The following is a 13,564-nucleotide window of genomic DNA, read 5'->3' as shown; positions in this document are numbered from 1 at the left end:
AAGGCTTACGACACCCAAACCCCAGACTTAAGACACCTCCACCCCAGGCTTACGACACCCAAACCCTGGGCTTAAGACACCTCCACCCCAGACTTAAGACACCTCCACCCCAGGCTTATGACATCCGAAGCATGGGGTTAAGAAATCTCCATAGCCAAGGCTTAAGACACTCCCACACAAGCTTAAAGGTTTACCACATCGAAACCCTGGACACCCCCAGCCAAGGCTTAAAACATCCCCACCCCAATCTCATTAAAATACAAATCATCATTATACATTACATTATATAAAGGCTTGACAGTAGCCATCAAGAGGTCCTGTTCAGATGACGTCAATGCTTACCATAAAACAGATTCTTTTAGCTATAGTTGACAGAATTAAATGGCTGTGGATCTTAATGAATACAAACTGATTTTTAAACTTCCACCTGATTTACAATACAAACTTCCTCATTTAAAAAAACAATTGCTTTGTGACCAACTGGAGATTATAGTTAGCACCTGACACAAACAAAAATTGCATGTTATTACTCACAACTCTGAATCATGTGACGAAATAAAGAAAAATGTTCGGTTATGATCTCAAAAGGCAGCTATAATTGAAGTCAGCTATATCACAATGAGGCATCACTAAAACAATGTTTTAATGTTTTTCTGACATGTTTATATAAATCCTAAACAAACACCATATGATGCATATGAAGGCTGTTTAATTAGTTCATATCAACTGAAACACTAATTACGGTATTTGACCTAATAAATAACTGCATTTGTGCAAATTTACAAAACACAGAAGGGTCACTTTTTAAATTTTCTGCAAAGTTTGGGTGGATTTTTTTTTTTTTTTTTCTCACTTACATACCTTAGCAATCTGGGGAGTCTCTGATTTAAAGACTGAAGATTAAATTAGCAGAACAGTGGGGTAAATAAATTTCAATTAGCACACTCATCCTATTTTCCTGAAAAGTTGGGGTGGGCTTATAGGGGCAGGAGCATTGAATAGGTCAAATACGGTATCAATTTACCTTTAAACCTTATTTCATTTTATTTTACGTGGATAACTTCAACTTATTGTGATATGTGTTACATACCGATACTTCAGTATTCTTTCCCAGATATGAAAAGTGACGTAAAATTCAATTTCTGATAATTCATATCAAAAACATTGCAATTAAAATTCATGTTGACGATAATCACTATTTCGGGATGGCATAGATTAGAAAAACAGTTTAAAAAATTCAGTGTGATAAAAACAAGTATCATATTATGATGCTTATTCGGTCAAACAGTGACACAAATAGGAAGCTTTTAAATAGAATTTGCCGGCATATAATATTCATAAATCGTAACAATAACATTTATAAATCATAACAAGACAAACTGAACTGGGTAAATTATATATATTTATATTTATGCTAGAAGTATCTACCCTTTGCTGTCTATAATGTATAGCCTATATATATAGCCTATAGTCCCATATACCTGTTGCCATTGTAGATCTATAAATAGTAACATTATACTAAACACTGGTTGTTATCAAACAGTTCACTCCATAATCAAATTCGCTTGTTTACTTATCAAAATCCTAATTAATCCATTCTGAGGAACAAATTTATCCCATATTGAAGGATGGAACCCTGTTGTTTAATAATCAACTTACACGAAAAATGGTCTGTTCTATTTTAATCTTATCCATTTGCACTGATCTCATGGTTTGTTATTTTGTAAACAAACACTTTCTGTTAAAAGCAAAATCCATTTTCCATACTGTAATTAAATACCGATTCATAATACCATGTGTACTGAATATATATTTTTCGACATGATTGTGTTAGAATCGAGACTTTACGTTGATGGTCCAGATAGCAGTCACATAGAGCTCTCTGCTATCCTCATCATCAACTAACTTCCGTGTAGTATCATCTTAGCTTACCGATCTTCTGTCCAAATATTTTATCAAATGTTACTTCTCCAACCTTCGTCAGATGTTTGTGCATGACACTTCGGACACTGAAATGTATAAGAATGTTTCTGATGTGTAAATAGGAACAGCAACTGATACAGAGTTCATGGTTTCCACGGCATAATAAATCAACAGGATCACAGTCGTATGATAATCATCTGATTTTGTCGACGTTTTTATTTATATTTCTCACTGGGACTGTGTCGGATTTTCAAATAATTAATATTTTACCTTGGGTCTGGAAGTATTATTTTCTTGCTTGCTCGAGCCGCTGGAGTATTTTTGCTCTTCTCCATAGCCATCAAATAGCTAACATCGGCCAACACAGCTTCGAGATCCGCCATCTTGTTTTCACCGTAAGCCGATCTCTCCCTTCAAACAAAACCCAAGGAAGGAGGATCTCTCCCAGTTGCGGACAGAAATCACATAGAAATAATCACACTAACACTCTTCACATCATTAACTTTCTACATGGTAGCTCATGGCATCATAAGACAGATGAAAACTCCCTATTTCTTGTATAATCCGAGCGAATACACAAGCTATCTCAAAGCCGCATATGAAATGAGGAAAGCGGTGTGTATATGTAAATATTAATTAGTAGTGTGTGTGGTGTGTATGTGTGTTTAGCGTGCGTGCAAAACGCAACAAGGGAGGTTGGAGATTTAGATATGGATATTTTTCGAACGATTTTAATAATTTGATGGAATGATTCAATATCTGTAGCTCCAAGTATCTAGCTGCTGTGTTTATTCAAATTTATTTACGTAGACGACTTGGTAACAACATTCGAAGCGATGTATGAGTGACTGAAATTAATGTTAATCTATGCTAATAAGCTAGCCAGCGATATTATATATCCCGCTGCCAAGTAATACGGTCAAGATTAATCACTGTTTTATACCTATAAACAGATTAAATACTGAAACACTTTGTCTAGACAAATGCTTTTAAATCCAAGTATATTCGATTTACAACAGCAAAATCAATTGTAACCTACATTAACCCTATCAGAAATGCTGTTATGCTACTAAGCACCTGTTCGGAATGAAAACTGATCAATTAGTAACATGGAACTGCTGCACGTGCTAGGAGGGGGCCATTTAAAAAATCAATTATATTGTACAAAACGTATGTTTCTAGTACCTTTGATTTAAGATTTACTATCTAGGGTCGTACTTTTGCAGCAGCATTAACGTACATGTATGAATGTTCTTTAAACCCAAAAACCACGATGTCCATATATTAAATAGATTATTCAGTCATGTGTTCCCTGTATTAAGACAATCATAGTTAATAATTCTAAATATGTAATACATCGGTCCATATAAATATTGTTCCATTATGATTTTACAAGGTTGCATGGTTACACTTATATATAATTAGATGCCTAGCTCACGACCGCCGCTGATGGAAGAAATTATATACTGACTTTTGAAAAAAAGAAGAAACTTAATTAACATCGGTCCTAGTAAGGACATGGTGTCGTTGTTAGACCGAATCTTTTGATAACAGACACTTTCATAAAGTATCTTAAGGTTATGGTGTGGGTGGATACATAACTTATATATATTGAGATTTTAATCCATGAAAACGTTTTCAAAATGATATCGTTCCAACGTATGTTTTGCAGCATCTCACCAGTGTAAACTATAGCAGTTCATGTGCTTTCTAACGATATTTCCTTATATCACATAATTCTAATCTTTATTTTCACTCCTCGCCATACAACATAAATATCCCGAATCAAATCCCTCTAATACACACAAAACTTCAAACTGAAACTACGTAGAAAATAATTCGAGTTTATACCATCTATTGAAATTCGACATGTAAATATTGGTATTCAGTGATCTTAAAAGTTTTATAATTAATCCTAGATTCCAGGTCCAAATTTATTTGGGATCTTATCTTTTCTCTTCTTTCTGAACATTCTTCCTAATGTCTCCCTTGACAATGCCTCAGTTGAGCGTTCGCCCCTGTGAGGAAAGCCTTGGGTTCTGTCCCTTGGCCGAGACATACCAGAGTCATTAAAAGTGGTTGCTGCTACTGCTGCTTAGCGCTCAGCATTTTGGGAGTGGGACGACTTGTTGGCCCGTTGTCAGTATAATGTGACCGGGTGGGGTGTCCTGCTGGGCGTCTTCGGCAGTATCGACAAAAGTTCCGGCCTATCACGAGACTTAACACGAACATACCGCAGCCACCCTAAACACGCATACGCACCCATGATCACCACACGCATGCATAAATGACCTTAGCTGTTAATAGGACGTTAAACAAATAAAACCAAAACCAAAACCAAATTTATTTTTATAAAGTAGTGAATTAATCGTCATAATATAATGTATATAAATATGAAAATATTTAGGTATATTTCTTGTTTAAATGTTGTTGTTGTTTTTCAGAGTCGTTCAAACTGTTGTTTCATACCGTAAATATCTTCATTATCATAAAGGAAGGTCGAGTTCTGTCACGACACCCACGCCCCAAATGTTTAAATCCGGGTTGGTATGTCACCTCATTTCAGATATTGTAATGCTGATTTTTATAGATTTCGAAATCTAGCGAATCCTATGTTGCCATTTTTATTTCTATTTAGAATAAATCACGCAGCTTGGTTCCGAACACTGACGAGATTGGCCGAACTGTTGATGATAGACGGAGAAAAAAATCGAAATTCCTAAAGAGACAGCATACTACTTCATCATATTTTAAACTCGTGGGCATAAAGTCCAGTCAAAGATTTAACAGCGAATAATCAACGAGATTTATTGTTTGTTGTTTTTGTTTTATGTCGGGAAGGGCGTTTCATCGGTTGAAATGAATTATGCCAATCCCTATGTCTCGTTATTTGACAATAAAATACGTTTAAACTAAAAAGGGAAGGGGCCACCTGGATTATAAATAAATATCATAAATTTTATTCATCTTACAGCCTTACGAAATCTATGAAACCTGCCATAAACACATAACTGGTCTGCCATAGAATATGGCTATGTCACAATATCGTCAAACAAGTGTACAATAACACTTTTTTGTCGTCATCAAAGAATATATATTATATAGACATACAGTTGTAACTGTGGAGACCGTACACCGGAAATTGGTACTAGGGAGGAAGAGAAACGATACACCGGTAGGATTTACAAAAAAAATCGCAGTATATTATGCATTTATACCGTATGTAGCTGTTGTCTCTTTCAACCCTATTTTATATGTAATCCTCAATTTCCCCTATATTGGGTAAAAGATGGTGTATAAGTACTGTAAGCGTACTGCTTGGTCCAGTAGTCACAGCGGCTGTTGACGATAAATCGGGATAATTCATTATCAACATCTCCTTGGTAACTAGGTGCACGGGGTTTGATTATTAGATATACGACATGTTGCTTAAGCAAACAGTCGTATAACTTTCTGATATCACAATTGGCTATCGATGCGCGACTTGCACGTGTATGCCACCTACCATCATGGAAGTTCCAAACATCCTTAATCAATATGGGTCATCACCTGTCGCTGTGATCACGATACTAGGAAGCACGTGTCAATGTTAACACCCATGTTTATCAAGAAAATGTCTAATATAGAGGATCTAAGAATCACATATGGATAATATATATAATATATTTGAAAGCGACAATGGATGCATGCGGTATAAATGCATAAACCTCTTTTCATTTTTTTTTGTAAAACCTACCCCTGTCGTTCCATTTCCGCCTCCATAACACCTATTTCCGTTGTATGGTATACATGGTAGTTACGCGATAAACAGAATCTTGCACTCGTGACGGTGTGATAAGGAGTTTATAAAACTTGATCAATGTGTTTTGGAATTATTGAGCTCGTTTAGCTTTCATACGACAGAGTCACTCACGCAAGATCCTCTATATAATCCAAATGAACTTGTTGGGACCAAACATAACTAACTACACGTAGATTTCCTCGTGTGATGGAGCCACGGTACCTTGGGCAAAACCATAAAGGTGGGGTAAGTAGGTAACTCGTGCATTTTCTCGCCCGATCGGAGAATCGAACCTCGTTCCTTTGGTGTACATAAATTATGATAGTCTCTGAATTGTGCATAGTTTTTCTTATTTCTTATTCAAACTAGATTTCTATTTTATGCAGTTTTGTATATAAAATTAAAAATATATGACATATTATGACATAGAAAAGTATCGTAAAGAGTACACATGATGTAACCTTAACGACCGCCCGCTATTTGGAAACGTGACGGAAGTGTAAAGTTAGCTGTCAAGGCGCATTTCCGTCCCAATAACACTAATACTTAAAGTATGGGTGATGGTTGATGTTTATGGGATATAAGTAGGTTATACAACATAAACGAATAGAAAATAAAATTTCCCTTTTCTTTCATTCAAATTGGAAAAATCCTGAACTTGCCGATTCTTTACTGACGTCACGAGAGTATTTTTACGGCTGTCTTGAGTATCTAGTACATGTATATCCTAATATAGCAACATTCATCTTACTTTTATATCTCTAGATCTTCCTGTCATTCTTCTTTGCTTTTCGTTCTTTATAACTGTCATAAATATACTGTGTCACTATATCACAATGTTTGTAATATTTGTGGAAAGGGCATTTATAAGTTGTTAAAAACTTGTGCCCAATCCAATTGTGTCTAAACAATAAAATACGTTAAAAACTTATACACATCTATACATACATAACGTTGTTGTTATCACTAAACACTTACTTCCAATATATAAATATCTTTTTTATTTCCTACAAAACGAAGAGGATGACAATATATGAGTCATACGAGGACAAATATTACGTACGTTCAAGGTCACGAGCACCTATACACGCGAAAAAACATTGCGTACGTTCAAGGTCACGATCACCTATACACGCGACAAACATTACGTATGTTCAAGGTCACGAACACCTATACACGCGACAAACATTACGTACGTTCAAGGTCACGAACACCTATACACGCGACAAACATTACGTACGTTCAAGGTCACGATCACCTATACACGCGACAAACATTACTTACGTTCAAGGTCACGAACATCTATACACGCGACAAACATTACGTACGTTCAAGGTCACGAACACCTATACACGCGACAAACACTACGTACGTTCAAGGTCACGAACACCTATACACGCGACAAACACTACGTACGTTCAAGGTCACGAACACCTATACACGCGATAAACATTACGTGCGTTCAAGGTCACGATCACCTATACACGCGACAAACATAGTAGTATGTGGTAATGTAGTTTTAGTTTTTTTTTTAAATGAGAGAAGAAAGCATAACGCGTTTTGTGGATATAACCTTAATGGTTATGGACCAATTGGAATACATGTAGTTCACTAAATTTTCAGCAAATCAAGCCAAAGGTTTTGATTTTCAAATATAATAGTAGAAATTGTAGAAGTATACATATTTTCATTGTAATAATGGTTTTCTATGTGTGTGTATAGTGGAGACAGCCTACAGACAAGCTGACCTGTGACTATTCTTTTGTTATACGTTTGACAATCAATATGTTTAAATAAATCACTCAATATATGAAAACAAATAATTCGGTTTCATACATCATGAAGAAGTTTGGTTAATCTTAGACATTAATTCCAGAAAAGAGTAAACAAAATTGCAAATTGACGTTTTTATCATTATTTTTTCCTTTTTCTTGTTTTGAGAGCCTTTCCCAAGGCATATGGAGCATATCTCGAAAAAAAAGAAACGTTATCAGCAGCAATGTCAAGTCTTTTATGAAACAAAATAGCCAGAAAAATACCGTTTATAAATAGGTATTTCAGGCTATTTTTTTCAAATATAAGACTAGACATGCCCCTTTGTTTAAATGGTGACAAGATCCTCTAACAGATATTTATATCTTTAAGTATACCCTCAAGTCTGTACCATCTCCGGCTTGGCCTTGGTTACTTACGAGGATAAATTCATCAAGACATAATCAAAAGCAGGTAAAAAAACTGCCTTTCAAGATCGAGTTAGACCTTTGTTTCTTTAGGCCGTGGACAACGGGAAAACCATGGTAGAATTCCAAATGGAACCAACAAAACTATTACGTATCTTAGAAGGTGTCACATGTGCACTGTACAGAAAAATGTTAAGCACAAAATAAATTAATACACAAAGGTTTGTACAAAAGATATACTAGGTTATAATATATCATAACTGTAATTTATTAATACGATTTACATCCATTACAGTATGATGAATAATTGAGATGAAACTGAATCAGCTGTGTCGATTTTTTGACTAGCCAGGGAAATCATAATTATCCGAAACAGCAGTTTACACGAAAAAAAGAAAGAAAGAAATGCGTATTAACTGTAATTCAAAAATCAAAAATCAACTTCATACACTTTTTACACGACGTTTTTGTAAGATGGAAACGCCCATGTTTCACGGGCACATCACCATTCTGTTCAAAGATAGTACTAAGAACATAGCATTGTTTAATTTTAAGTTTATTTCCAGTACAGAGTTTTAAAAATTCATCTTCACCAGACCCAACTAACCAATAAAACATTGGATATTGACGTTAGATTTTGATGTGTACAGGATTATATCAAGAACAGTTATCAAATTTATGTTTTTGTAGTTTGCATTTTGTTTGTTTGCTTACTTTTTGTTTTTTGTTGGGTTTTTTTCTTCTTTGTTTTTGTTTGTGTTTTTGTTTTGTTTCTGTTTGTTTGTTTTTATTTTGTTTTTGTTTTTAAAGAGCTGTAAACACTTTCGGAGATTGATACAAGTTTTGCCGACACGTGTAGCTTATGTACGATTTGCGATTTTTTTTTTCATGCGTTGTGGATATTTTTTTGAAAAGCCGTAACAATCGATAACCATATGAGAATGATCTTTATTGGGATACTTACATTGATTCGAAGTGCTGTAAAGGGTATTAGACATAAGTAGATAGAGGCTGCAGGAGCTTCTCTTTAGTCTAGACTTACCTATACACATGCATCGTGTTTACACACCGAGAAGGCGACGGAAAAACCAAATATCCTCTAATATGATATTAGTGACACAGAACCTCGAAAATATCAAATATATTGAGGACAAGGCCACTGGTTGTCAATTTCTGTATATGTAATGTATATTGAACATACAAAAATAAATGTAGGATGAATCAATATCATCATGTTTCGTCATGCAATCTGTTGCCTGTTATTGACAGAAATAACTTATAGGATTGTGTGGGTGGACCTCACACACGCGTCTATATATACAGTACATTTAAAACAAATTGTAACACGTGTGAGTGTCAGAGTTCAGGCTAACAGACGCTAAGTATGAGGGAAATATAACTATAAAGGGAGATAACTACGATAAACAAATTGTTACACGTGTGAGTGTCAGAGTTATGGCTAACATACGCTATCAATAAGTATGAGGGAAATATAACTATAAGGGGAGATAACTACGATAAACAAATTGTAACACGTGTGTGTGTCAGAGTTAAGGCTAACAGACGCCAAATATGAGGAAAATATAACTATAAGGGGAGATAACTACGATAAACAAATTGTAACAAGTGTGAGTGTCAGAGTTAAGGCTAACATACGCTATCAATAAGTATGAGGGAAATATAACTTAAGGGGAGATAACTACGATAAACAAATTCTATCTAAGCCGAAGCAGTTTAAAAGTGATTCTGTAAATTACCTTATGTTCTCGGATATTATCTGAGGTATATTTAACAGAGAAAAATACAAGATTTATAAGCCAATTAAGATGTAAACAAATGTCAGCTTGGAAATAATAACAGTCTGAATGGTGTCAAAACTCGCTGGATAATGTGACTTCAACTCGTCCATGTGTAAACAATAATAAACATGGACATAATAACGATTGTTATCAAATACCTAATCTCCCATTTTTTCTAAGTCAGTTATTTTTACTTGACATTTCCTTACCAGTCGATCGCCGTGCCCTGTTGTAACCAAGTTATGATTGAAAAAAAAAAATCATGGAATCATTTTGTACAAAATTTTGCAGATAATCTTATTTAGAAAAAAAAGCGTAATTGTGGCTGATTTCGGACTTGGCATGCACTGTCGTAATGACGTCCTCGCCAAGCGAAGAGTGACAGTATGCCATGCGAAGAGCGGCAATGCACCCAAGTGCAAAATGAACACGGCAGTACTACAAAATTGCACGATAGTGCGATATCAAAGAATGTCATCCTCTAGCATTGACGAGGCAATGTGGTTTCGTTGGTGGGGTACTTTTGACGCATGGCGCATGGTCGCTGTTAGGAATTATCATTTTCGCTCTTCGCACGGCGGATTTCGCTCTTCGCATGGCGCACGGTCATTCTTCGCATGGCGCACTGTTTCTCTTCGCACTTTTGTTCCGTCGCTCTTTGCTTGGTTAGGGCGTCAATGCTACAGTGCGAATTTGCCGAAATCAACCATCATAGTCATGCTGTAACAAAACAATAGATATTTACAAACATAAATGAATATTTGCGATAAAAGACGTGTTATATTTTTTATAAGACCAGTTTTATAATAACTTTCTGGTGTATACAACCGTTTCTGTGACGTCACTTGGCGCGAAAACGGTCCAAGTCTCTGTCATGCGCAGAATGTTACCACCAAATATTGATCACACTATCGCGAAAGACGACTTTGAGTGTAGGTTGTTCCCGGAATTACGAATTTGCTCTACGCATAAAATTTCAGTTGATCATTCGTACGACAAAGAGTTTAGACTCTTGGTTATCCAGTTTTGTGTGGCGTGCTATTAACGTGGAAACGACGACTACAGTGGCTGGTAAAATTTACATTACGCGCCACAAATGCGAGGTTTTCGTAGTCATAGAGATCGTCATGAGAACAGCATGGTAAACATTTGTCTTTGTAGAAACCTCTATGTGTCATCACAACACGTTTGAACTGGTTTTGATGTGACAATCACAAGAGGTTTTGGCTACAAGTGTTCCTGGCGAACTTGGAAGTTTAGAAATTTCATCAAAAATATTGATTTTTCACAAACATTGTTCTTGCAACTCAACTCTGTATGAAAGTGGTATAACGTTCTGGGGAATCATCGCAAATGGAATCAGTACAAGTCGGAAATTCACGGTCTATACATGCATAAAATAATCTTTGATCCACGATTAAATAATTTGTGCCAAGTCCCTGTGGTATATCCGATATTGGGCTATTTTACATCGCCGGACATCAACGGTTGATTGCATTACATTACGCTACACGTATCACCGATGATAGGTGTAGTGTAGTGTAGTGTAGTGTGGTGTGGTGTGGTGTGGCGTGGCGTGGCGTGGTGTGGTGTATAGTGTGGTGTGGCGTGGCGTGGCGTGGCGTAGCGTGGCGTGGCGTGGTGTGGTGTAGTGTAGTGTAGTGTAGTGTAGTGTAGTGTAGTGTAGTAGTGTGGTGTAGTGTGGTGTGGTGTGGTGTGGTGTAGTGTAGTGTAGTGTAGTGTAGTGTAGTGTAGTGTAGTGTAGTGTAGTGTAGTGTAGTGTAGTGTTGTGTAGTGTAGTGTAGTGTAGTGTAGTGTAGTGTATAGTGTGGTGTGATGTGGTGTGGCGTGGCGTGGCGTGGCGTGGTGTGGTGTGGTGTGGTGTAGTGTAGTGTATAGTGTGGTGTGGTGTGGTGTGGCGTGGCGTGGCGTGGTGTGGTGTGGTGTGGTGTAGTGTAGTGTATAGTGTGGTGTGGCGTGGCGTGGCGTGGCATGGCGTAGCGTAGCGTAGTAGTGTGGTGTGGCGTGGCGTGGCGTGGCGTATCGTGGCGTGGCGTTGCGTGGCGTAGTGTAGTGTAGTGTAGTCAACCGTGGGTATCCGACGATAGTTCTATGATAAGGTCTGGTAAGTTCCACTCCACTCGATCATTCACGATAACACAGTGATGATTCCAATATTTCCATTTCTGGATTACTACATTCCTGTTTCCACAACTCAATTCTGTATTGAAGGGTTTATTCCCAGTCACATGGCACCTGAGTGCTGACGTCAACAATATCATTTGAAGTACGACAGGTGTATATTGATGACGTCTGTTTGATGATGTCATTGTTGACCGTGTGAACGAATTCGGCGTCTTAGGCACTCAATATTTATTCTAATATACAGTACAGTGCAGAGAATATTAACATTAACAAATGAATAACAACGATACATGGTAAAACAGGAGGGACATTAGTACTGTGAATTAATTATCTCATTTATATCAAGTCAATGTTCAAGTTATTTAGTCAATTAAGTACGTTCATTTTTAGTAACGTAATTGAATAATGTATGCAATTTAAATTGATAGTATCCTGTTCTCTACCAGAGAACGTGGTATGACCTTGACTTAACATAGATTCGCTAGGAAGGTGTCGTTGGCGAAGGAGAAGACGCTTATCCTTCCAGACCACCTGGTCTCATTCTCCTTCGTTCGTTTTCAAGGCGTTCCGTGTGAATCTAATGTTCATTGATATTTTGCATTGTTATGCTTTTTGCAAGTTTGTATGCTTACGACTTTTTATACTAAAACAAGAGAAAATTGTAATTAATCAATGTATAATTAATTCAATTGGACACGGTTCCTAGATATTACATTTTAATCGAAAAATAATATTTTTCGTGTATCCAGAATCTGCACAAATTAAGCGAAAGTCTCGTCTCCTGTATTGTGATATTTGACAGAATTGACCACATGATGGTCGTTTGAATTTTTTCTACTCTTGATTTGATGGACATTTCCCTACTGATAAAAGACATAATGATATAATATAGAAGGATATATGACTGGTTAAGTCCAGTTTATATTTATTATTATAAAATTAAAACAGAACTAATTCTCCAATCACAGGCGTCTGTATCTGGTAAGTATTAATATAAATAAAATCAGCCTCTACTCCTACTGAAGCAGGAGTGCAGACTAATATTTTTTTCCTAATAGGAGAAGAAGCTAATATCTTTTCCTACTAGAAGTATATGCTAATATGTTTTTCTAGCAGGAGTACATGCTGATAGTTTTTTTCTAATAGAAGTAGAAGCTAATATCTTTTCTAGTAGGAACAGAAGCTAATAGTTTTTTTCTAGTAGGATTAGAGACTAATACGTTTTTCTAGTAGGAGTGGAGGCTGTATTGTGTTCTATAAATACTAACCAGATGCAGTCTAGTAGGAACAGAAGCTAATAGTGTTTTTCTAGTATGATTAGAGGCTAATATGTTTATCTAGTATGAGTGGAGGCTGTATTGTTTTCTATAAATACTAACCAGATGCAGTATAGTGAATATTTAAGCAATGAACAGTGGTTTTAATGTTGTTATTGTAGATATGGAAGCAAGATGTATGGTGGGCGAATGGCATGGGAACCATCTACATTGTCTTACCATTTCCGTCAACTTTGAAAAAAACTGAACCAACACAAAAAAATCCCGCCTTTTTTAATGTTCCATTACCCACTGGGTGTTATAGCCTGAGGCACTGGGTGTTATAGGCGTATGGTGGCAACTGCCTCTTAGCATTGTGTCAATGGGGAAATGCGGAGCAAATATAAATATAGGCTAATGTATTTCTGTAAATACAATCTAGATTAAAGGAATCTACCAGGAAGTGAATTATAAGGCATT

At 36.3% G+C, this 13,564-nt stretch overlaps 1 protein-coding gene across 2 annotated transcripts in view; it reads right to left on the bottom strand.

The window, feature by feature from the left end:
- LOC117332490 (beta-adrenergic receptor kinase 2-like) overlaps positions 1-2,526 on the bottom strand; it is a 125,428-nt gene extending 122,902 nt beyond the window's left edge. For both annotated transcript variants that reach the window (XM_033891418.1, XM_033891419.1), the window contains exons 1-2: positions 2,194-2,526; positions 1,933-2,009 (exon numbers count right to left, since the gene is read on the bottom strand). In XM_033891418.1, coding sequence (XP_033747309.1) covers positions 1,933-2,009; positions 2,194-2,306 — 190 coding nt within the window. In that variant the 5' untranslated portion in view covers positions 2,307-2,526. The remainder of the gene's footprint in view (positions 1-1,932; positions 2,010-2,193) is intronic.
- Positions 2,527-13,564: the final 11,038 nt, after the last annotated feature.

This window comes from Pecten maximus, chromosome 8 (assembly GCF_902652985.1).
Source record: "Pecten maximus chromosome 8, xPecMax1.1, whole genome shotgun sequence".
In the NCBI taxonomy this organism is placed as follows: Eukaryota; Metazoa; Mollusca; class Bivalvia; order Pectinida; family Pectinidae; genus Pecten; species Pecten maximus.
Note: the sequence above shows the minus strand (reverse complement) of the source record. Positions and strands in the feature narration are given on the sequence as shown.